The following is a 26,118-nucleotide window of genomic DNA, read 5'->3' as shown; positions in this document are numbered from 1 at the left end:
GTGGTGATGAATGTCAGTTCAATACATTGTCCCCGTGTGTCTCTTTCTTTTTTCTAATGTGTTTTCTCCTGCTGAGCTACCTGAATGCCTTGTAGGCAGTTATTATATTCTATCCTCCCCCTCTGTTTTGCTAGTAACAATTTGCATCTTTGCTTTTTTTTTTAGGGCAAAGGGAGTTAAGAGTTTTATTCTTTTCTTTCCCTCTTCCTCTAGGTTCACAATAGAACAGGAAATTGATTTGAAGGATGCTTTGAAAGGGGTTGGAATTAGAGAAGTATTCAGCCAAAGTGCCGATCTCACTGCAATGTCTGGTAAGCGGCTTTTTGTGATTTAGCTTCTTGCAGCACTGCATTCATTTTCTTCCACTATAGTTTTAAAACTCGGTCCAGAAAAGCCTGGCCCACAAATGCATTAGTTAATTAATTAAATAAATCTATAAACCAGAATGCTCAGATAGATGCAGGTGGGGGGAAAAGGCTATATGTAATTTTTGGCCTGGCCTAGACTGTCCTGCGAGACATCTACCAGCTTTTCTTACGTTGGTGGCCTCTAGATGGTTGGATTCCAACTTCCAGAACTTGGAAGTTGATGGGGATTTTGAGATGGAGGTGGGAGTGTCTGGAATGCAGCACACTGCTAGCCCCAGTGTAGCAACCCATTGGAGGTGACCAATTGGTGGCAGTCTTTTTTGGAAATTTCCATCAAACTGTGGACATGATTCAGGAGATGTACCTTATCAGTTGTTTCTCCCTTTTTCTCTAGTTCAGGATTGGTACAGATCTTAAGCAATCTGTGTACTCACCAGTTTCACTTGGAATAGGTTTTATTATTTAAAAAATTGGATTTTTTCATTACAAAAGAAAGACTGCCTATTGCTTTCTAATTTACAACCAATGTCTCTATCTGATACCTTTTTATTTCTGAAGGCTATTTTAATCCTCTAAGTTCTATTCTATTTTCTTTGTCAACTCTAACTTCTATTTTACCTCCTAAGTCCTATCTGACATCTGTTTTTACTATCTATGCTAGCTTCAGGTTATCTATCTATCCATCCCAATCCCAATCCCAATCCCAATCCCAACCCTACACACCACCAACTACTTCTCCTTTGGCTGTCTTTAATGCTGTATTAATCTCTGTTGTCAGCTGTCTCAGCTGTACTTGACCATTAGACCTACTCTGATGTTTCTTGACATCACCACCGAGGTCACATGGTGTAGTGCTGGCTCTTGTTTCATCTAGCTCTTGCTCTTCTGACTTTGGTTTTATGTGATACCTGTTGGCCTCTTTGGGGCACTTGGCCAATCTAGTCCCCTCTGGACTGACCTGGTCTGGTTTGGCACTTTCTTCTAATATGTCCATAATTCCTGGCTCTCTTAAGTTCCCACTGCTCCTGTAAGGCCAGCTTCTTCAGGCCTTACATGTCTTCTTGGTTCCACTGCTTCTTTCTCCCAGTTGTCTATCTTTTTCCCACTTTCTGTTGTTGAGTTGTACTGCCTCCTTCCCTCTTTAGCTGGATTAGCTGCTCGTTGGGTTGGTTTCATCTAGCATGGCTGGCTGTAGGCTCTGACTGCGATTCCATTACCATCAGCCCAGACTTTCAAATACTTCTTGAGGTTCTGTTAAGCCTCCTCAATCTTCCTTACACTGGATGCTTGGCACTAAAAAAGTAATGCTTTCCTCTCCCTTCCTTCTCTCTCTAGGGACATAGTCTGTCACTCCTAGGCTTTCGACTGCCCTGTAACCTCCGGAGAACTTTCCCCACTTGGGCTGAATTTGACACCATCCACCTATTGTTCTGGTTGGGCCTGCTGTAATGAAGTTTCCCTGGAATCTCTTCTTAAGCTGCTACGGCTTCTCCTCCTCCCCTCCTCTGCTATGGAGGAGGTCTTCAGCAGCTCTGTACAACACACACACACACATGCACATACAGAGAGAGAGACGTTTACATGCGGCTAGCTGCAAGAGTCTTTGGACTCCTTTCCTTCCCTTCCCTTTTTCCAACCTTTCAGCATTGTTCTTTCCATCTTTCTTCTTTTTCTTCAGATCTTCAATTTTAATTCTTCTGCCTCAAGTAAACGATCCCCTTCTTTAAATAACTGGATTCCTCTGAAGGAGAACAACTTCTTAAGCTTCAAGGGAACAGAAGTGAGAGGAAACAGTATGGCATGTTGTTCCCAACATATTATTTATTAAGAAGATTGGTTTTATTGTATTGTTTTTATTGTATTGGTATTTTAGCTAATATTTTATTCCTATTTTACGTAAACCACCCAGAGTCGCTCTCTGAGTCAGATGGGTGGTGAATAAATTCGATATATAAATAAAATAATAAATAAATATTTGATGCACAAGTTAAACAGGTATGAGGAGACCAAATGCATTTTTTGTCTCACTCTTTTTCTGGTTCTGAACCATTCTGCTTCTCCAAACAGTTTTTACAGTAGCAGTTGATATCTGCTGTGTTAAAACTATGCGCAGCCAAAACAAATGCCTAACTATTATATGGGGTTCAGTATGATATCATGGCCACATTGGAAAGTATACAGTCCAAATTCCTACAAAACATATTTCAAGGTGCTTGTTTTGTTTCAGGAAACAGAAGTTGAGAGCAAGCTCTGGCTAAGCATCTTTGCATACTGGCTATCCTTTAACCAAGTTGAATTGCTCTCCTTATTATTAACTAGTTCATTCTTTTAAATCCAGCTGGGAAAAAAAAACTTGCCAAGAAATTGCACTATGATGGTTTCTCTGGTGAAGTGTTATTGATGCTGGGATACAAAAAGGCCAAATTCATGCTTAGGCAACGGGTACTGCACATGGAAGGCTAAAATGTACAGGCCTCCCTTCCCAGAGAAACACTTACAGATACCCTTTTTGTAAAATTAAACATTCCAAAACTCAGAAGAATGTTATCTTTAGCCCATTTGAATGCCCTTCCTACATCTGAAGGAAAAGTCAAGAACATTGCATATATGGACTGATTGTGGTGGTATCATCAAATCAACAGCCATGTCCTCCTTTACTATATTTGGGCACTTGTCTCTATATCATTTCCATTAACAAATTGCCCCAGGCACTCAGACATACTTTATTTAAAACACTTCTTCCCAGATGAGAATCTTTCTCCCTAAATGTGGCAAACTTGTGTTCTACTATTTGCAAATTACAGTTGGGGCAAACAAATCAATACCCAAGTAAGCGCTTGTGTTTCACAGTACATACGATGGGCTTTGTTATTTCATTACTTTTCTTGTTATATTATATGTACTTTTAGTTTTTTACTATGTTCTATGACCATAAGAAAGTTAGCTATATTGTTTCATTTTTTTAATGTTTTTGATTGAAATATTTTCCTTGTTCTTTCTTGCTTAATGTTGAAAGTCTGTTTTCAATTACCATACACTCTTATTGTTTCCCAATCTTTTGTCCTCCATCATGATTTCTTCTCTTGGATCTTTTCTTCTTTGAAATTTTGGGCATCTATTTTTGCTGTTTTGATTTTCATAATGTCTCTTAGCCTTTTACTGAGATTCTGTTTTCATAACTTGAGTACCCAGGCTGCTCATTACATTAATCTTATATTCTGATGATCAAATATTACAGATCAAATATTGCTGACACGTATGCTTTTCTTCATTTTCTCATTCTAACCCATGTAATGTATGCTGATAATTCATGGCTGCTTCCACACTTGTTCTAGAAATGTTCTAGCTTATTAGTTTGCAGTTACAAAAGTCTATCTTTTGTATCCATTATACAAAAGCCCTTGTTTTACATCATCTTTGTTTCTGAAGATTTGATGAAGGTCTATGTTTGGACTGATGGGATGGAGATCTTGATGTTAGGTAGTTTGGGGGAAGGATCAGAGTTGCTCACTCTTCAGGTGAGAAACAAGGGTGAGGTTATCTCTGGCTCATTTGGAGGAAGACTGTGAGAGATTTTCCTCCAACCTGCTGGGTGAGAGGGGGGCAGTTGGAAGGGTAAGGATATGGAAGAAGGTGTGGGGAGTGAAGCTGGTCAGGTGGTGGGTGCTGTTGGTTGTTCCATTAGGTTATTTCATTGTGTGATAGGGCCCTTTGACCTGGGGGAGGTGATCTATTCTGTAGGAGGGGAGAGGGCAGGCAAGAACATCACGGTGGTGATGGACATGGGAAGATATAGCAGGAGGCAGGGCTGGCTGTTCTTGGGGAAAGTTTTCTTGGTATTTGGTATCAGTACCACATTCCAGCCCCTTGTGTTCAACCAAGGGCTTGGTCATCAAAAGTTCACTGTTCCTGGGTTTTGTTTCTTGCTTCTAAATGCCAGGTCAGTCTATAATAAGACCTTCCTCATCCACAATTTTTGAGCAGGGAGTTCTCTCTGAAATGAGCCTGGCTGTAGAGACAGAGATAGGCAAGATCCATTACCAAAGCAACAAGGGGAAAAACTAATCTTAGGTCCATAACAAGCAGAAAATATGCAGAAGAGACTCAGACACACACCTCCCTAATTTACATAAGTATAAGAGGGAGAGGAGATACAGCACAATGAGACTTGCAAGATGGTTTTCAGTCCCACCAGGTAGACCAGACAGGAATTAATTCCACAGGAAGACTAAAATTACTTTTATTGAAAGTGGCTATAATAACCAAAATCTTGGTAGTGTTCCAAAGGGAACTTGGGATAGTTCCTGAAGTTCTGATGCATGCTTTGGCTGGGGCTTCAGCTGCTGTTTGGAACAAGCAAATGGCCATGGCCTTGAATCAGATCATGCCTATGCAGATCCTAGAGGGCCCCCTTATTTTTGTAGGCATTTCAGGAAATGAAGGGCACAAGAGATAGCTAGAGTGTCTTTAGAGGAAGACAAAGAGCCACTCCAACTGAGCACACCTAAGAGTCTCCCCACTCTTATTTTACAGCTACATAAAACCACTGGATGAGGTTTTCCACCAACATGAGGTTAAGTTTCATCAGTAAGCTGATGACAGTCATTTGTATTTCGTTGCCCTGGGCCACCCAAGCGATTCTGTCAAACTGCTTTCCCAGAATCCAGAAGCTGTGCAGGTCTAGATGGGGAAGAACCAACTTCAGCTCAACCCTGAGAAGATTGAATGACTATTGGTTTTATAGCTTATAAATTTGCTAAGTAAATAAAACAATGAATATGATTCTGATATTGTCTGTCAGGTGATACCCAGGTGTCAAAACTGCACATATTTCACTTGAAGCAGTTGTTGGTATTGAAAAAGAATTATTTTCCCTTGATTAACCTACCTCCTGAATTATTATACCGAGCACATATATTCTCATAAATGCTGGTTCCTTCATTTCTCCACCATGACATCCCACCTGCTACCAATGTACTACCTTCTCTCTGATGTTGCTCTTCTTTGCTGCTGAATTCCTCCGTATATTCCACCTCTGATCGTACATAACCTTGTCTTCTGATTCTAATAGAAGTGATTCTGTCATTTATTGGGTTACAGCCAAGCATATTCTTAGCAATGACCTTTTTGAATATCATCATTACATCATTCCTTCATATAATCTAATACCTTGAATAGTGCATCTTATTTTAAATGCTGGTCCATCTAAGTTCACTTATTCCTAAAATACATAATTTAATGCACTTTATTTTCACTTTGGCAATGTCAACATTGTCTTTGTTCATACTTTTTGCATTCCATGTTCTTGTTGTATCCTCTTTTAGTATTGGTAATATCAATGACTACAGCTCTGGTCTGGCCATGTCATCACCTCTAGATCTCCCAGATCTTCTTCCCCAGCAGCTTCCCCAACCTGGGGAGGGGAAGGGGCAGGAATCTTATCATCTGGCACCCAACCTTATCTGAATGTTTGAGGCACTGCGCACAGTTGTCTTGTAACCATGCAGAAATGGCTTTGCACAACCTTGTTCGAGGTTTATTACTGATGAAAGTCTGGTTTCATATACGATGGCTGTTATTAACTATCATGAATGCTGTCACTAACTTAAATCCTGTAAATATTTGTCCTTCAAAAATAGCCACATCAGTTGAAGGAATAGGAGGGGAAAAAACCAACCTCCAGAAGGATTACTGTGGTAGTGACATTGTTTTTAATGGCTACAGAATGGGATGATCTGACATTCATTAAGAAGAATGGAATCACACCCTCTTCTAAAAGCTGTTAGCAAGACCTCTTGGGATTAATGGAGGCCTGCCCACACTGTCTGGGCTTTTAACAAGGTATTAGTCATGCCTGCCACTGCTAAGCTTCCATTTCCCATCTCAAATTAAGCCTGGCTGAAATGCTTGTTATGGCTCTCAGTTACAAATTTTCTCTCTCTTTTTCCTGTGCTCTTCTCACCTGAAGTTTGTGCCATCTGAATCTGTAGTGGAGCCAGCCTCAGCAGTTTGGATTATAATATTGGGCCATCCTGATATGGAAACACAATGCCAGCTGGAGGGATCAGGTTTCCTGTTCTACTACAGAGGCCAGAACTACCAGACTTTGAAGGATCCTCATCTGTTCTCTGAAAGTGTTTGCCTTCTACAGATTTAAGTCAATCCTATGTCCCTTGAGTACTTTTTAAGAATAATAAATTCAAAATAATTTTTGATGTAATCAGGGACACAATCCATTCTACAGTGATTGGGGTTTGAGCTTGATTGGCTGGTTGATTGATTGATGGTTTAGTATCAGTTTGGCGTCAGTTAATCAATCCCTAAACCCTGCTTAGATCAACTCTTTTTGACCTCGCTACCTTCCAGAATTGTTGGGATTGCAGTTCCCAGAATTCCCAGTCAATAGCAGGAATTTCCTGTACCTGCAAATTGCATCAGGCAGAAATAGGATAGGGGAAGAAGGGGATCTAGTGTCTTTGCTGAAAAAATATCTGCATTCCCATTCAGTCTAATGAAAACAATTTTTAAAGAATAATTACAGTGTGATGCTGCTACATTACTTACAAAGAAGCCCAGGGACCTGTGTGAATTTTGAATGAAAAATAGAGCAGTCATCTTCATTATAGTTTCTATAATTCACTACATTTTGCACCTGCACAGAGCCCTGTTTGAAACTTTCTAGAGCTTATAGAATTGTTCAGCAAGAGCCCAGCCCTCACACATGCCATTCAACTAGGCATGGCTCCTGCTGAATCTTCTTAATTTGTTTTTAAACACCACAGTTCAAAGTGCACAAGTAGGAATTTCATTCTGTGGGCATAGTTATCAAATCCAACTGGGCAATCCCAAGGTCTGTTTCTCTTCCAGGACAATAAACAATGTCTAACCCTTTGCAGCAGGTGTGGTATAGTCCCCCAGTCTCTCAGTGATTTTCTTAAGAGGAAACTATGGTTTTACATGTTTTTATCCCTTCCCCCATTAACCAAAGTCCTGGCATCAAGCAATAGAGATTCAGTTAACCGAATTCATATCAAATCTTCTTGATATCAGCAAGAAGCTGCCCTGTTGGTTCATTTCTCCCATTGCCAATACCTCTGTTTTCGACGTTATCTGGACCTCCTCTCCATCCATCAGGGACAAGTCTTCTATCCAGATCTTGGTTCCCTTTGTCTTGGAGTTTGGAGGATTTGATTCTACAACCCCTCCATAACAGGACATATTGGCATGTTGGAAGCTTTCCATAAGGACTTTCTCATACAGCTAAATAGAAATCCTTTGAGGACTTCACACAGAAATAGTATTTGAATCCTGCACAGTATCAAATCCATTTTTGGTCTTTATCTTGCATTCAGGTCAGAAGACATGACTCTCTCTTCAGTTGTATTAATAAGTGAGGCTGGTGTCCATGGACAGTAGCATTTGCCTGGGCAGCATTAATAGAAGGCCTGGGCCATCTGCAGTTTGGTTGCTGCTGTGAAGCAAATTGCAAGCCAGTAGCAGTTTAGTAATGATCAATGCCAAAGTGTCGCCTTAAGGTCAAAACTCCTGTTCCGTTATAGGAATGGTAATTGGTGGGTCGTCAGATATTGATCACTACGCTTCCAGCAGCCACAGTCATCATGGCCTATTGCAAAGCATTCAGGGAATTACAGCTTAGCTCCTGTGTGTTGGAGATAACATTTGTCTTAGGTTAAGAACCAGCTGTTGTGGAGAATCCAGGAAGGATGTCTGCTTGTAAGCTTTCCAAAGATGTTGGACTGGTGGCTCTTGTCAGAAAAGATTAAATTTTCCCTTGATTCAGCTGAGCAGTTCTTATGCTCTACTTTGCAGCCATCTTGATGTAGCTCCTGTGAAGTGTTGATGCACCCAGGCACAGGATGAGGTTTTAAAGCACACAAACCAGCCTGGCATTAGATTTGCACTTCTTCACAGAGATTAATATTTTCCTGAAGATTTATACCACCTAACTCCTTTACCGTACAAAAACCAAGAGAGAACAACCTGTTTTATTCAAACAAATTAACTCCTCTACTGTTTAAAGATCTAACTGTTTATAGAGGAATGTTGAGCATTAAGCACAGAAAAGATTAATGTGCTCCAAGGTAGCACTGTTAATTTTTCTTCATGATTAAAGGAGGCAAATCCAGGTAGTATGGAAAAGGTTGCCCACATTTTGCTTTATAAAATAAAATGCAGAGCTCTGCTTTTTGAAAAAGTATAGTTAAATTTCCTGTAGCTATGGTTTGATGCATTATACCCAGTGTTTCTTTTATTTTCATTTTTCATTAAAATATCTTTCCTTTTTAATTACTAGAGGAGAAAGAAAACAAATAGAAAAGCAACAGCATTTCTACCTTCCCTGCCCTGTTTTTTTATTGAATTGGGTCTAACCAAAAAGGCCAATGTATATACATTCATATTTATGAGGTATATTCAAAGTGCTGGTCATTACCCATGAGGCCCTGTAAAGTATGGTGCTGAATTACATCAGGGATGATTTTGTCCATCATGTCTGGTCATCAAGGGATGACCGTTGAGAAAGCCACCCTGAGAGATCTATGGGGGAGGATCAAAGTGATAGGCATTTTTGGTAGTGGTTCTCACACTCTGGAATACTCTACCTCCAGAAGTACAGGTAGCCCTGACTTTTTGCTTAGAAAGACCCTGAAGATTCTTTTATTCATTCAATCAGGCTTTTGGCCCATTGTATGATTGCTAGGTGACCACTGTTTATTACATTGAAGATCATTTTAGATTACGTTCTTTGTATTATTATTATTTTTTTCTTATTGTACACCACCCAGAGTCCTAGAGAATGGGGGAGTTTACAAAAACAAATTACCATTCTTGTGTTCAACCATCTGTTCTCTTGAGGTGCATCAGACTTCACCCTTTCTGTAATGATAAATTTTTCGCTTCTTACAACTCTTGTTTAGATTTGGAGGGGCCTTTGTCCATGCTTGGCTATGTGGTAGTACCAAGTTGTCTTTGGCTCATCTTGAAAAGTTAAGCAGTGTTAGACCTGATTAGTACTTGGTTAGGAGACTATCAGAAAATCCTGGGGCTATAGGCTAGAGTGGGAAGTTGAAAAATGTCCTGGAAAAAACAGTGGTCAACGATTTCCATATTGTTGCCACAGATAGGTTTAGCTATAGGAAACACAGCTTGAGATGCTGCAGAGTCAGAGTGGATCAATGACAGACAGAAGAGATTGCTGAGTGTTTTGGAACACATCACCATGAGTTACAGCTTCTCATTGATTACTCCAGTTGGGTAACAGGAGCAAGAACTGAAGATGTTTGGTTTACCAAAAAAGCTTTTGATGTATTAACATTGTGGATTGCCCTTTTCTTTTCTTTTTTTGGGGGGAGGAGGACTTGGGTAAGTCTTCTACTATAGCTGTTGTTGTTGTTGTTGTTGCGTCAATATGATACAAAATTAAACTACCAGGTTTTGGTAGTGGAGTCACTGAATACTTGACAGTGCAGAGGGTGCTTCGGGGATGAAAAAAAAAAAAGGGGGTGGGATTCCAAGGACAATAAGTTACCCATATCTGGCTCAGATAGGCCAATAATCTGATAGCTTCACATTTCTATATACCAAATCTGAAGGTCTCTGAACAGAAGAAAGTAGTGGGACTTGGGGAACAGGTTATTAGAGAAGAGAAGAGAAATGAAATGAAGTTTCCACAGCTTAGATTACAGAGGGTAATCTCAGGTACCTTTGAATGGCAGTCGTCCCACTGATGTTGTAACATTATACCCAAAGCTTATTTTTCTCTGATATTGGAAGACGTTTGTAGGTCTTTGGTGGAAATGCTGAATTGCTAATGCTCCAACTTTTGTTTTTCCTCCAGAGAACAAAGAGCTTTACCTGTCAAGAGCAGTTCACAAATCTGTCCTTGAAGTTAATGAAGAAGGTTCTGAAGCTGCTGCTGCTTCCGGTGAGCTTCCTAAAAGTGTGGGCTAAATGACATACACAGCCTCTTAGCAGATGGGATGCATTCCCACAGAATTGCATGCCACTAATGGGTGGTGCTGAAGCGGGCAGTAGGGGGGATCCTCCTCCTCCTCCTTCTCCTCTTCTTCTTCCTCTTCCTCCTCCTCCTCCTCTTCTTCCTCCCCCCTCCTCCTCCTCCTCTTCTTCCTCTTCCTCTTCTTCCTCCTCTTCTTCCTCCCCCCTGCTTCTCCTCCTCTTCTTCTTCCTCCTCCTCCTCCTCTTCTTCCTCCTCCCCCCTCCTCCTCCTCTTCTTCTTCCTCCTCCTCTTCCTCTTCTTCTTCTTCAAGTTGCCATAGATAAACAAAACATTTTTGGCACGGATGTCAAGAGCATGTTTTACAAGGAGATTCAAACTTTGCTAGGGATGCTTGAAATTTAGCTGACACCCTTCTAGATGCTTGGGATTTCAACTCAAACAATCTTTGGTCATTGGCTGGAGCTGATGAGAGTTGAAGTCCAAACTATCTGCAACGCCCTAGGTTGCCTACCCCACCCTAGAGAGTCAGTAGCAAACTTCACAGATGAATTTTCCTCTCCTTAGTTCAAATCCAACAATCCTAACAAGATGCATTCTATGTGCGTTGCGTATGGGGGTGGAGAAGAGACAAACTCCTGCTAATCCCAGCCATAGAAGATTGCTAGCCTGATCAGCATATGAAGCAGGACTGTGACATTTTTAATCAGCCAGAATAATTAATGGCTTAGCTCCCAAGACTGCTGTGGAGATAAATACTCCATAGTGTAGTGCAACTCACCTTGAAAGGGCAATTTAAAAAGGGCTTTCTTGAAGGACGTTTTCGCATGCTTTCTGGCCATTTGTTTACCTTTCTGGCAAGGTCAATGTGTGGGCGTAAGGCTCATTTAAAATTTGTCTCCAAGCCCTGAAAAGTGGGAGGAGGATATTCTCTGCACTTAATTACAGTTTTAGTATTACCATGAGGGAGGAGGCTATCCAATGGCACTGGGTCCTTCCCAGTGCCATAGTACTGTCCAGTTGCACTCAGCACACTTCTCAGCCCTGCAGGGAATAACGGGGAAAGCAAACCCTATTCTTTAAAAAAACAAAGCCTACTTTTTCAACTTAGTCCTGTCTCTGTCCTTGGATGAAACAGAAGTTGAGAGAAGCTAGACAGTTATATGTTAAAAGGATTAGAGATTATTTAGATGGTGTACTAGGTTAAGAAAAAGGCAATAGAAACTAGGCCATTTGTAATTGCATTAGGCGGGCATAATATATCTGAATTCTGAGCCAATAAAATTCTGCAGCTGATTCTTTGCCATGATTTATTCTTTTCCTGCTGCAGCCTTTGATTAAATGTCTTTGTAATACCAGAAGGAAAGAGGGATGGAGGGGGGCTGGAGCAAAATATCCCTTTGCTTTTATCAGAAGCATCAGGTTGCAGCTATATAACATTAGATCAGTTTACAAGACATTTCTGTTTCCAAATGAGCTTGTGATCATGCAGAAATACAATTTCATTTGCAAAAGCTGCTTGTAGATCAGGATAGGCAATCTGTGGTCCCAGGCCCCTATTTTGTGACTACTGTTGCTGAATATTGGCAAGTTAATTCCCTGTCATTTTGAGCCAGGAAACACATAAAGTCTAAGCCTCAATTTTATCATTGAAAGTTGTTTTTAAAAATCATTGAAAACAACCCCAAATTTCACTCCCAAACCCCCAAGGAAGAGACACTGGGAACAGCCCAGAGGTGCTGTTTGAGTGAGATGGGCAGTGAATAAATTGTATGTATGTATATGTATATTTTACATATATATATATATACACACACACACACACAAACATACATATATATACACACACACATACACATATATACATACATACATACATTTTATATATATATAAAATTCCAATCTTGCTAAGGTATGAGATATAGTCTCACCCACATTGCACCCTTGTCCTGCATACTTCAGATCTCAGCTCCTTCCCCAACATTAACAGAGCCCATTTGGATGTATTTGAGTAATACAAACCAGACGGCAGAACTACATGTGTATCTCATACAAATATTTACCTTTCACCCCAGCATATTTTTAAATAATTTATAAACATTATCTTACTGGTTTTTAATCATGTATCCATTACCCAATTTTTTTTCACTAGTAGAAAAGCAGAAATCTTTGGAGCCAGTCCCAGTCCTACTATAGCCCTGACTGGAAAGATGCATTCCTCAAAACTATGCAGACATGGATTACTTTCATGTCTGGGCATGTCTGGGGGTTTTATTTATTTATTTATTCCATCACTACCTCTTTTTTATATGTCAGTGTAATAAAGATAAAAGTTAATAAAATGCTTACAAACTGCAAAGCTCTAGAGGAGACTCATTAAAGACTTAAAAATTTAATTAAGGTAAAATTTTGCCTTGATGCTAATGTGTTTGAACTACAGTATTTCCTCTGTATACCAGATACTACAAAACTAAATCTGCATATGTAGGATGTCTCAATTTAAGTCTCAGAGAAACACAAGCCTCCGAGATGCTAATTCAGGTAGAAAGCCAATCCCTTCCAAACAGTACTGCGATAGGAAATTCCAGATGGGGATGATCAACCTTGTAGTCCCATATATCTCATGGTCATCAAGGTGGAGAAGGCTTTGCAAGGTCACTGAGAGTTAATTACTGGTTTCCTGCTATTGACAGTTAAGTGATTGGGAACAAGTGTCTTATACTGACTTCATTCTCACATCAGGCCAAGCCATGTTGTTGTTTGGCTTGCTATATCGTCTAAGCCCACACCATAGGTTAAATTATGGTTTAGAAGCAGCATTTTAAGTTAGGTTTTTTTGACTTTGTTTGATTTACATTTGTTTGTGTTTCTTAACTATGTTAATCATGATCCAGCATGTGCTCTGTCATTTGTATTTCAGCTAAGAGTTAATGTAGAGTTAAGCAGACATTAGTCTTTCAGACAGATGAGGTAAAGAAAAGGAGAAACAGTAAGTGAAATTGCCCTGTAGCAATGTCTTCTGTTTTGCCATCTCCCCACCCCTGGTGACTATAAGGTTATTTTATAAAAGAAAAGGGCAACAGAAAGAATAGGCTTTTCCCCATTCTGCAGATGGTGATATAGTCAGGGGCTTGGTCTAAGACTTAGTCAGGCTGCTGCTGTTTAAAAAAAAATTCCCAGAGTGCCTGATCAAGAGCCAAAGCTCTAGCACAGTGTTTCTCAACCTTGGCAACTTTAAGATGGGTGGACTTCAACTCTTAGAATTCTCCAGCCAACATGGGGAATTCTGGCTTGAGAATTTGGGTAGTTGAAGTCCACCCATCTTTAAGATGCCAAGGCTAAGAAACACTGCTCTAGTAATAAAAAAATTGGCTGTGTTTGAGTGAACTTTTTTTTTGTCCTTAGTCTCTCAAATTTACAGTAGTCTCTCACATAACCCTTGGTTCCATTGAACCACCATTTGAAAAACCCTGACATAGATGTTCATTGGCAACCAGACTTTTTTCTTTGTTGTAATTAGGAAAATAACAACAGGACATGCTAACCAATCAGGAACTATTGCTGAGATAACAGGCAAGGAGAATAAGACTGATGAACTGTGGCTCACTGTGGTTTGCTGTGTCATCTTGAGATAATTTATTAGATGAATGTAATGAACCATAATAATGACTAAGCCACTGTCCCACCAAATCCATCCTTACAGGAGCAAATTCTTCCTTTCTCCAAATCTCATTTCTGACTCTCTCTTAACTGGCATTCTATCCTTCCTGTGATTAAGGCAAACCAAGATTCCTTTAAACCAGCCTCTCAAGTTGCAATTTGAAATAGATTTCAAATCCTGGATTAAGGGAAATTCTGGCTAATCTAAACCAAAGCAAATGACTAATGAATGAATCTGATGGTAAGGACCACAGAAGATTAACTAATTGTAAAAATGAATTTAATTTAAGAGGCATGTGCAGTGGCTTCTTTGACGTAAGACAGGGAGCTAGTATTATCACCTCAAAAAAGAATATTATCTCCAGTTGAAAGTAGTCCGAGCAGTATCACTGCTGTAATAGTGAAGGTAATCAAAGTATGTCATTTGAAAGTTTTGCAAAAATTTATTCAGAATTTGCATCTATTTGCACTGAAAATTCTGTGGATCAGAATTAAGATTTCAAAGTAAGAGTGCACTCCTGGGCATTATTATGGCCAATTAGAATGAACCTTCAGCAAAGGATCGTTACCTTGTCGTGGTGCTGGAGCTTGAGCACCTCAATGATGCCATGAGCTAAACCGTGAAGGGCCACCCAAGACGGGAAGGTCATGACAGAGAGGTCAGACTAAATGCGATCCCTGGGGAAGGTAATGGCAACCCACCTCAGTATTCTTGCCGTGAAAACTAAATGGATCAGTACAACCAGAGATATGTCGGTATACCATCGGAAGATGAGACCCCCAGGTCGGAAGATGGTCAAAATGCTACTGGGGAGGAACAGAGGATGAGCTCAACTAGCCCCAGACGTGATGACGCAGCTAGCTCAAAGCCGAAAGGACGGCTAGCGGCCGACGGTGCTGGTGGTGAACGGCGAATCCAATGTTCTAAGGATCAACACACCATCGGAACCTGGAATGTAAGATCTATGAGCCAGGGCAAATTGGATGTGGTTATTGGTGAGATGTCAAGATTAAAGATAGACATTTTGGGCGTCAGTGAACTGAAATGGACTGGAATGGGCCACTTCACATCAAATGACCACCAGATCTACTACTGCGGACAAGAGGACCACAGAAGAAATGGAGTAGCCTTCATAATTAATAGTAAAGTGGCTAAAGCAGTGCTTGGATACAACCCAAAAAACGACAGAATGATCTCAATTCGAATTCAGGGCAAGCCATCTAACATCACAGTGATCCAAATATACGCCCCAACCACAAATGCTGAAGAAGCTGAAGTAGAGCAGTTCTATGAGGATCTGCAGCACCTACTGGACAACACGCCTAAAAGAGATGTTATTTTCATCACAGGAGACTGGAATGCTAAGGTGGGCAGTCAAATGACACCTCGAATTACAGGTAAGTATGGCCTGGGAGAACAAAACGAAGCAGGACACAGGCTGATAGAATTTTGCCAAGACAATTCACTCTGCATAACAAACACTCTCTTCCAACAACCTAAGAGACGGCTTTATACATGGACTTCACCAGATGGACAACACCGAAATCAGATTGATTACATCCTTTGCAGCCAAAGGTGGCGGACATCTGTACAGTCAGTAAAAACAAGGCCTGGAGCTGACTGTAGTTCAGATCACGAACTTCTTCTTGCACAATTTAGGATCAGACTAAAGAGATTAGGGAAGACCCACAGATCAGCTAGATATGAGCTCACTAATATTCCTAAGGAATATGCAGTGGAGGTGAAGAATAGATTTAAGGGACTGGACTTAGTAGATAGGGTCCCGGAAGAACTCTGGACAGAAGTTGGCAGCATTGTTCAGTAGGCGGCAACAAAATACATCCCAAAGAAAGAGAAAACCAAGAAGGCAAAATGGCTGTCTGCTGAGACACTAGAAGTAGCCCAAGAAAGAAGGAAAGCAAAAGGCAACAGTGATAGGGGGAGATATGCCCAATTAAATGCAAAATTCCAGAGGTTAGCCAGAAGAGATAAGGAATTATTTTTAAACAAGCAATGCGCGGAAGTGGAAGAAGACAATAGAATAGGAAGGACAAGAGACCTCTTCCAGAAAATTAGAAACATTGGAGGTAAATTCCAGGCAAAAATGGGTATGATCAAAAACAAAGATGGCAAGGACCTAACAGAAGAAGAAGAGATCAAGAAAAGGTGGCAAGAATATACAGAAAACCTGTATAGGAAGGATAACAATATCGGGGATAGCTTTGACAGTGTGGTCGGTGAGCTAGAGCCAGACATCCTGAAGAGTGAGGTTGAGTGGGCCTTAAGAAGCATTGCTAATAACAAGGCAACAGGAGACAACGGCATCCCAGCTGAACTGTTCAAAATCTTGCAAGATGATGCTGTCAAGGTAATGCATGCTATATGCCAGCAAATTTGGAAAACACAAGAATGGCCATCAGACTGGAAAAAATCAACTTATATCCCCATACCAAAAAAGGGAAACACTAAAGAATGTTCAAACTATCGAACAGTGGCACTCATTTCACATGCCAGTAAGGTAATGCTCAAAATCCTGCAAGGTAGAATTCAGCAGTTCATGGAGCGAGAATTGCCAGATGTACAAGCTGGGTTTAGAAAAGGCAGAGGAACTAGAGACCAAATTGCCAATATCCGCTGGATAATGGAAAAAGCCAGGGAGTTTCAGAAAAACATCTATTTCTGTTTTATTGACTATTCTAAAGCCTTTGACTGTGTGGACCATAACAAATTGTGGCAAGTTCTTAGCGGTATGGGGATACCAAGTCATCTTGTATGCCTCCTGAAGAATCTGTATAACGACCAAGTAGCAACAGTAAGAACAGACCACGGAACAACAGACTGGTTTAAGATTGGGAAAGGAGTACGGCAGGGCTGTATACTCTCACCCTACCTATTCAACTTGTATGCAGAACACATCATGCGACAAGCTGGCCTTGAGGAATCCAAGGCTGGAGTTAAAATCTCTGGAAGAAACATTAACAATCTCAGATATGCAGATGATACCACTTTGATGGCTGAAAGTGAAGAGGAACTGAGGAGCCTTATGATGAAGGTGAAAGAAGAAAGTGCAAAAGCTGGTTTGCAGCTAAACCTCAAAAAAACCAAGATTATGGCAACCAGCTTGATTGATAACTGGCAAATAGAGGGAGAAAATGTAGAAGCAGTGAAAGACTTTGTATTCCTAGGTGCAAAGATTACTGCAGATGCTGACTGCAGTCAGGAAATCAAAAGACGCTTAATCCTGGGGAGAAGAGCAATGACAAATCTCGATAAAATAGTTAAGAGCAGAGACATCACACTGACAACAAAGGCCCGCATAGTTAAAGCAATGGTGTTCCCTGTAGTAACATATGGCTGCGAGAGCTGGACCATAAGGAAGGCTGAGCGAAGGAAGATCGATGCTTTTGAACTGTGGTGTTGGAGGAAAATTCTGAGAGTGCCTTGGACTGCAAGAAGATCCAACCAGTCCATCCTCCAGGAAATAAAGCCAGACTGCTCACTTGAGGGAATGATATTAAAGGCAAAACTGAAATACTTTGGCCACATAATGAGAACACAGGACACCCTGGAGAAGATGCTGATGCTAGGGAGAGTGGAAGGCAAAAGGAAGAGGGGCCGACCAAGGGCAAGATGGATGGATGATATTCTAGAGGTGACGGACTCGTCCCTGGGGGAGCTGGGGGTGTTGACGACCGACAGGAAGCTCTGGCGTGGGCTGGTCCATGAAGTCACGAAGAGTCGGAAGCGACTAAACGAATAAACAACAAAGAATGAACACAGAATATGTTTCAGTGAATGCATCTGTCCTGTGTTTAGCAATAACCCAAGTGGGTGGTGAGGTTATCCAACGTAATGCCTTCTCTGCAGAAAGGAATGGCTGTAATAAGTCTCCCAAGTCAGCTTGTTTGTAAGTTATAAGCTGTTCCCAAAGTGGTGGAAATAAATTGCACCACTACCAGTTGTTAATCATTCACAGAATGTATCTAGACATATCCATTCCTTTCCAAATCTTCCTTGGTTTTGGATTAGGTTTGTGCCTTCTGACAACCTGTTAGTATGATGGGTTTTTAATTCTTGTTTGTGCACTTTAGATGTGCTACAAATGGAGTGGAAGCAAAAGGCAGAGTTTATGTGGGAGAAATATTTCCAAGAAATGTTAGACTTTGCCTGTCTTTTTTTCTCCCATTCCCCAGGAATGATCGCAATTAGTAGAATGGCTGTGCTGTATCCCCAAATTATCGTGGATCATCCATTCTTCTTTGTGGTTAGGAACAGAATAACAGGTAAGTGCATTATTGTATTTATATATGTATTACTGATTCATCGCCCATATTTCTTCTGGGAGTTAAAAGTGCAGTGCATTGCAATCCTGCCTTTAAACATTTCCTAACAACCTTATGAAGTAGGATAGGTTGAGAGATAGTGACTATTCCCAAGTCATCCTGTGAGCTTCCATAGGTGGGGTTAGACCTGAACCTGGGTCTTCTCAGTCCCAGTTTATATCACACTGGTTCTCTCTTCAATTTTTCTTCTTTTTGCTCCCTTTGAATTGTAGTAGAAGAACATTCCCTAAAAGGGGTTTGTTTAAATTGGAAACCAGGATACATTACACTGGAGCACAGATTGGTTTATTGTCAGCACTGGGAAGAAAAACAGGCCTCAAGAAGGGTGGGGTTACAGTCCCTCTTAATAGATTTATTCAAATGAGACCATACATGTGATTGGACATAACAGCAAGATATTTCATTGGATATAGCACAATGTGTGCCTAGTGATGTAATTAGGGTGTAACTATGAAGTAATGGGGCAGGACTACAAAGACAATAAGGGCTTTTCAAAGAACAAAGAGGCAGTATTCCATGAACATAGTTTCTAGAAAGTTACTGTCTTTTGCTTCCCCAGAGTTCTGCTCACTTTCCAGAATTTTTTGTTTCCCAAGCATTATCCACCCATCCATCAGCTGGCAGAAAACTCTGTTTAACCATAAAGTTTGCTGCTCCTGTCTATCACTATCCTGTTATAGGCATAATGCCAGCAAATGGTGATATCCCTTATTTATATTGTAACAAGGCACATTAACAACAGCAGTTTATGAATTCCCCAGTTTTGTTTCACTTCCAGCCAGTGAAAAAACACCCACCTTAATGCAGAATGAATTCAAGATTCCGATGGAGAGGAAGCAAGTTTTGACAAATGTTTAGACCAGCAGATGTAGCCATCTGTCAAAGCTTACTCCAGTTGGACTATCAATTAATAGACTCTCTTTGAACATATCTATGCAAAACTTTTGTGCAAAGCCATAATGGATTGTCAGATTCCTTTTAATCATGGATTTAATGCTATTCCAGGAGAGTGCTAAACCCATGTTCAAAAGCAGAGCAACTCTTTACAGAGTAGCCCTTGAAGCAGCAGAGGGAGAGACAGCTGTCTCTGTCCCACATCAGTGTGCAGTTCTCCTGTCCACCAATTGGTCAGCTGCTGCTCAGGCTGTCCATACTGTATATCTGAGCAGGTGATCAGCTTAGGAACCTGGAAAGTGGACAGGGGGAGGCCAGTTTGAAAGAGCTAGACTTGGCCAGTAGCCAAAGCAGAATGGCCCTGGAATATGGTGACCAGGGGCCAGAGGGAAGGGGCATGCATGCACCAGTCTGATCCCACCTTCTAAGGATCATCTGACTATGTCATAAACTGGATGGTTGACGAATTTCATCAGATTTCATCTACAGCAAAACTGCTGCATCTTGTTGCCTGCTCAAAATGGAGGACACTACTTTGGTGCTGAAGCTGCAGGGGATGACTTTAAACTGGGGATGAGATGTAGACAACATAATGAGGACAAGGCAGAAAAAAGAGTTTGCCATGGCATATTCATGCTGTGGTTCAGCGCAAGGGAATAAAGGCCATTAGTCAAACCAGGCTTTGGGTGCTGTCCAACTTTTTTGTGATGAATATTAGAAAATTCTCCAAATGTTCTAATCCAAGAGTATCCAGAATACCAATGTGATCAGTTATTTATGTGCTTGACAAGAATGATGACAACTGCCTGCTGTATAATAAAACAGATTGATTTAAGAGTATATAATATACTCTTAAAAGTACACAGAGAGTTTTTTAATATGTACTTTTGGAAGAAAGCAATTGCTCAGTGGTAGAGTATATAATCTTGCAAGCTGAAGATCACAGTTTCAATTCACTCCATAACCAGTTGAAAAAAGAAACTGAGCTGCAAGACTAACAAAGAGCTAACCGGGCAGCAAGGAATTGTTGCCAGTTTGAGAAATAATATTGGCTAAAATGGGCCAGTGATCTAACAGTTCAGTTCTAGACATGGCTCAGACATCAGGCTCCTTGAATTTAATGAGGGTCATTTCAAGTAAGTGTGATCCATCATTACACTACAAACCAGGTTCATATGTGTGTGTGTTTCTCCCATGAGAGCCTAAAAGTGAGCAACCAAATGTTATTTGATATTACTGGAATATCATGAGATATTTAGCATTTGCCTAAAGATTTCATGCACTTTATTTTTTAACCATTTTAATTTAATTTGAGGCCATGCTATCACTAATCTAGTCAATGAGGCAACAGTCAAAAGTAGCCAAAAGTGTCGGGGATTTTTTGCAACTGAAATCAGAAGCAACTATGCTGCTAAGAATTCCAAACCTCCAGGCGTATCCTGGAGGAAAAATAGCCTTGCCTAGTAGACAGAACAGAGTTTCTATCCTCTCACAGCCTCATCTGAATAAACCCAGAGTCAAATTGGACAGTGTTAAAATAGAAAACTTGTGCCTAGCAGAATCTTTTTAAAAAATCAATTTTTAAGCAAAAGTTTTTCGTTACAATTGATTATATGTGTTGTTATGAAACAGATGTAAAGTAAGACTCAAAAGAAATACATACTTTTGATATCTATAAATAAAATTTTAAAATTACAAAACAAAGAATTGAAAATGAATATAAACTAAATGCATACTCAAATATTTATACCATCAGATGGTATCAGAAAACATTCTTTGTTACTCATTTGATTCCTTTCCCAGGATTCTCATTAATTATGAAAATAAATTATTAAGGACCACCAGATATTCTAAACTCTACACTCTCTTTGTTTCTTTTATCTTTCATCAGTGGCTCTTTTGTGGGTGGATAATCCTGTCTGAGAGCCAATATGTACTTAGTGCAGGAGAGACATCACATCAGTCTCTTAATATCTTTTTCATTCATTACAAGTAGTCCCAAGTGTCCTCTGGAGAAGTAGGGCTGGATCATAACTATTGTTCCAAGAACAAGATTGGAACCAGTGGATGAAATTTTCAGGGAAACAGAAGTTGGTGATTAGGAAAACTGCCTAACAATAAGGCCTGTTCAGGAGTGGAGACACAGTCTTTGAAGATTGTAATCTCTCCTTTCCTTGAACCCACCCAGTAAAGGAGAAGCTATAACCTTTCTGGGTAATTGTTCCACTGTTGCACTTTTTTTTTTTTAGAAATTATTGTTGTTGTTCTTTGGGATCTGTCTTCCTATAGCTTTTCTTTTCTTTTCTTTCTTTAAGGTACCATCATTTTCATGGGGAGAGTAATGCACCCAGAAGTGATGAATCCAAGTGTGCATGATTTTGAAGAACTTTAATATCTCCACAGGTTTATCCACCCCCTCACAAAAGAAAACAAGCACACTGAGTTTGCAACTGATGTATTTAAGGTTTTCCATGTGGTGGTTTACTTTTTTTTTTTTTAGTTCTCTCTTTTTTGCAATGTTACCTTTGAGATACTATTTAAAAACACAAACTGTTTCCAGGTCTAACTTCAGCTATGAAATTGCAGACCATAGTTGTGGAAGGAAAGCTTTCAGTATTAAAGTATATGTTGTTGTCTTCGTGATTTATTGTGTTGGTCCTTTAAAATAAAATTTTAAAAGTATCCATGCCAGTGACCATCTTCTTGTCTTGGGAGCTGTAATACCTAACTGCCTCTCAAATGACGCCATTCCAAATTTTGGTAGAAGAACATGCTTATGTGCCATTGGGAATTAATTATTTGTCAAGGCTCTTTGAAGCCTAAATAACTATCCCAAGGTGCTCAGGTTTTTTCAGGGTTAGAGCCTCGGTGGGCCTTTGAGCAATGTACTGGGGGACACATTCCCGAAGTGGGAAGAGTCTGGATAGAAGTTACAGAGGCTTAGGCCATAACTAATTTGGATTTATTTTGATTTAAATGTAATTAAAATTGAATTAAGTAATTCTGGTTAATATGACCACTCCCCACGTATTGTATGCATTTCCTTCTGTGTCACAATAAAATTTACAGTTCAGCATTATTATTTTGTGAGGGATTCTTGGGGCCACAGCTAAAACTCTAGACATCTGTTACCTAACGCACTGTCTCCCAACTTGGACAACTTTCAGGTGTGTAGACTCTAATTTCCAGAATTCCTCAGCCAAGCATGGCAATTGCTGAGAACTGTAGGAGTTGAAGTCCACACAACCATAAGATGCCCAGGTTGGAAAATACTAGTCTAACCCATGGTGGAAGTAATCCATGACATCTCTGTGTGGTCCACCACTCTGATTTAGCTTCTTCTATAAGCCTCATCAAAAATGCCCTCTCTACTATTTTGACCCCTATGCAAAAGCCAGGGAAGTAAGGAAGACTCTTAGGAAAGAAAGGCAAGGATCACAGTATTGACCAGGGAAAATAGTGGAACTGGAAGCTTTTTGGAAAGAATTATCCCAGGACCCTAACTCTGTATCAACTCAGGCTTGCTTCAGATAAGGCAAGAGTTCCAGAATGTGTGGAAAACCTACAGTGATAGCTAATCCTAATGCATTTGGAAAAGATCAAGGATAGAGGTCATATGACATCTTGAAAGTAGGGAAAGTGGCACAGCGCTACAGCAGTGCATGAAGACAATCTATACTGCAGCTTTAAGTAGCATAATTCCTATGGAACATAGCCTTACTTGTTTTTCCTAACAGCTCCTAATTGCACCCACCATTTTTTTTAATCAACACCTCTTAGAAGACATGAAGTCATTCTAGGGTGTAGAGTAATGACGACCAGCACTGAGGAACTCAGAAGTGCTGGTGAGTCCTTCTCCCTTTCAGAACACTCTCTGAAAAAGAGTTTTGTTTCATTCTTCCACCAATGAACGTTTTCCTGATTCAGGTCAAATTGACAGCTTTTTGAAACCTTTGCTCAGAATTCTAAATACGTTGCGTTTGATGTGGCATCAGTCATTGCTATTTCCATTACCAAGTAAAGTCTCCTTTGAGCTGAGCTCAATTTCTGGTGACTTCATGCAACAACCAGGTGACCTTGGCTTGTCTTAAAAAGCTAAGCAGTGTTGGACTTGGTTACTATATGTATGGGAGACCTCCCAGGAAATAGCAAGGCTACAGTCAAGAGGGGGAGGGGAAATCCTGAAGGCAGCAATACCCAGCCAATTCCATATTGTTGCCAAGAAAACAATATGAGCCATTATGCAATCTCAAAGTCGATCTTCCTGTGAGTAAGACTGATGTGTGCCAAGGTAAAAAATTGCACTACTTAAAAAAAAGAAAACAGCCAGTTTTAAAAGTGTTCTGTAATTGCTGCTGTAATGTAAAAAAAGTGATGTCCATTTGAAACTGAGTAGCTGTCACTCACTCTAAATGGCTGTACTTCATAATCAGTGGGGATGGGGGAGTTGACAATTTATCAAGATTCCTTCCTGCAAACAGATTACAGGAAATCTTGCAATTCTTTGTGCAGGTTCATGGACTGTTCATGAAAAACAGCAAATGTTTTTGTGACATGGTGCTTAGCTGTCTTCTAGAGATAAGAACCACACCATCCCACTCCAGTTAAAGAGAATAATAGTAAAGCACTGAGGCACCAATGGAAGGCTTTCTTGTTCCTTTGATTTCTAAATGGATTTGATTCTGTTCTCTGTCAAATGGTTATTGGCAAGATGTCCAACACAAATCTGCATGTCCTTCCACACTGGTAGCTTTCCTGTATGTACCTTAGATTCTCCCCTCCCTCGACAAAGCTTTATACTCATTCAGATGCAATTGTATTGATGCTTATACAGATTCAAAAGCACTTTATTAATAAAGCATGGGGAAAAAAACAGCATAGATGGCAATCCTGTGCGTGCTTTATTAAGGAATATTGTCGAAGTATGTAGGTTTGTGACTCTATAATAAGTGAATTCTTTTCTCATTCACTAATACTAACTCTAATTCTATTGCTTTGCACCCATTAAGGAAAAATCAAGAGCTATTCATATTCATTAAGTTGGTGCTTCCCTAAAGTGGAATCAATAATTTTAAAAAACAAAGCATACAATCTTACTTACCCCCCCACACCCATTTAATATTTTACCTTTGGGGATATCCAGGTCTGTATAGGTACTTGCTGGAATGATGGAGCCAATAGCTATTCATAGTAAAGACTACAGGTGCCATTGTTACCTGAGTTCTGATAAAATATTTACTGTTTTCCAGATGGTAATGATTTTTCTAAAGCTGGAATGCTATTCCCTCAAAACAAAACAAAAACAGAAAAGTGAACAAGAAGAGGGTGCAAAATTGCCTGAATTTATTTATTTAATTCCTCCTCCCCATCTGTATACACGGCAGAGATAGGAAACTATGCTGTGTGAGAGAGCTAAACTGTCTTCTTCATCTTTGGTTGCTAGTTTCTTCATTAGATTTTTGTTCCACTTTTCCTCCAAAAGCTAAAGATGGCCTCCATCCCTTCAGTTTATCCCCACAACAGCAATCCTGTATGGTAGGCTGGGTTGAGCAAGAAAGAGGACAGCCCAAAGCCTCCAATAGGTTTTCAGGGCTAAGGGTGGACTTGAACCTGGGCCTCCACTGTCCTACTGCAACGTTCAAACCACTACACCATGCTAGTTTTCATGAGCAGTGGTTTTTATCTTCACCAGCAGTTGTTTCTGCTGATGAAGGTAAAGTCAAAGGAGTCTCTGACAACAATGAGATAATGAGGGAGTAATAGCAACCTCAAAGGATTCACACCAGAAGTAAGAGGAGTACCGCTGCTACAACTGCAAACCTAAATTCTCACTGCTGCTTCCATCTTCTCTTGTTCAATGCGCTTCTATTTGGAGGCCGTTGAGAAAGTGATAGGGGTTCAGCTGCAGAGTGCCCTTGAAGACCCAGATGAACTAGACTCATTTCAATCTGGTGTTTGGAGGCTGTTGATGGGATGAAGCAGGTTGAAGCTGAAATTTAAACTAAGATAGAATTATTGTTTATGTAGAAACATTCTGGGTCAGTTTGATGAAGGGGCACTCCCCTAAAAGAATACCTTTGTAATTTCAGGGTCTTCCTGGATTCCTGGCTCTTACTGTGTCTAGTGGGACCTTCACCCAGCTTTTATTAGTGCATCAGTTATGGCCATACATGAAGCAGAAGATCCTAGCCACAGTGACTCATGCACTCACCCCCGCTTTGCTTGGATTACTACAATGAGCTCTACATGGGGCTGCCTTTGAAGACTGGAAAATGCAGTTGGTCAAAACGCAGCATCTTGCATATTGATGCATCAGAGTCACCACAGTCATATAACACCTGCTTTACAGTCACTGCATTGGTTACCTGTAGGTTTCCAGGTGCAGTTCAAACTGCTGCTTTTGATGTATAAAACCCTTTATGGCTTTGCACCTAGGGCTGCCTTCTTATCTGGTGTGTATATCTCATTTTCTCCAGACCTGAACTGAAAGGGGAAAGGACTCACAAGGTTAAATTTAGATCAGTTATGGCCTTCCTATTATGGAATACCCTTCTTTTGGAAGTTATGCTAGCACCCTAACTATTGGCCTCCTGGAAGACTACTGAAGACTAAGTTGCTCTGGAATGCACTAGAGGAGCAAAATTGTCACAGTTGCGCTTATTTGCCTTGTATCTAGTTATTAATTAATTAATTAAGATTGGCCAACTGAACCAAATCCCCAATATTATTTTAACTATCCATTAATCACGTAGCTTAGGAGGAACTCAAAAGCACTACATTTATTCAGGGGATTTTATTCTCATTTTACGGCAGACTTCAGCCTCAGACGCAATGAAACTGCCTTTACTGATTTCTGTATTTAGAAATAATGCCTATAGC

At 40.3% G+C, this 26,118-nt stretch overlaps 1 protein-coding gene across 2 annotated transcripts in view; it reads left to right on the top strand.

Annotated features, from left to right (window-relative positions):
* The window catches only part of SERPINI1 (serpin family I member 1), a 104,832-nt gene extending 82,516 nt beyond the window's left edge, over positions 1 to 22,316 (top strand). For both annotated transcript variants that reach the window (XM_063306481.1, XM_063306479.1), the window contains exons 6-9: positions 214 to 311; positions 10,225 to 10,311; positions 18,196 to 18,285; positions 21,555 to 22,316. In XM_063306481.1, coding sequence (XP_063162551.1) covers positions 214 to 311; positions 10,225 to 10,311; positions 18,196 to 18,285; positions 21,555 to 21,631 — 352 coding nt within the window. In that variant the 3' untranslated portion in view covers positions 21,632 to 22,316. The remainder of the gene's footprint in view (positions 1 to 213; positions 312 to 10,224; positions 10,312 to 18,195; positions 18,286 to 21,554) is intronic.
* The last annotated feature ends 3,802 nt before the right edge of the window (positions 22,317 to 26,118 follow it).

Source organism: Candoia aspera, chromosome 6 (assembly GCF_035149785.1).
Source record: "Candoia aspera isolate rCanAsp1 chromosome 6, rCanAsp1.hap2, whole genome shotgun sequence".
NCBI classification, from domain to species: Eukaryota; Metazoa; Chordata; class Lepidosauria; order Squamata; family Boidae; genus Candoia; species Candoia aspera.
Note: the sequence above shows the minus strand (reverse complement) of the source record. Positions and strands in the feature narration are given on the sequence as shown.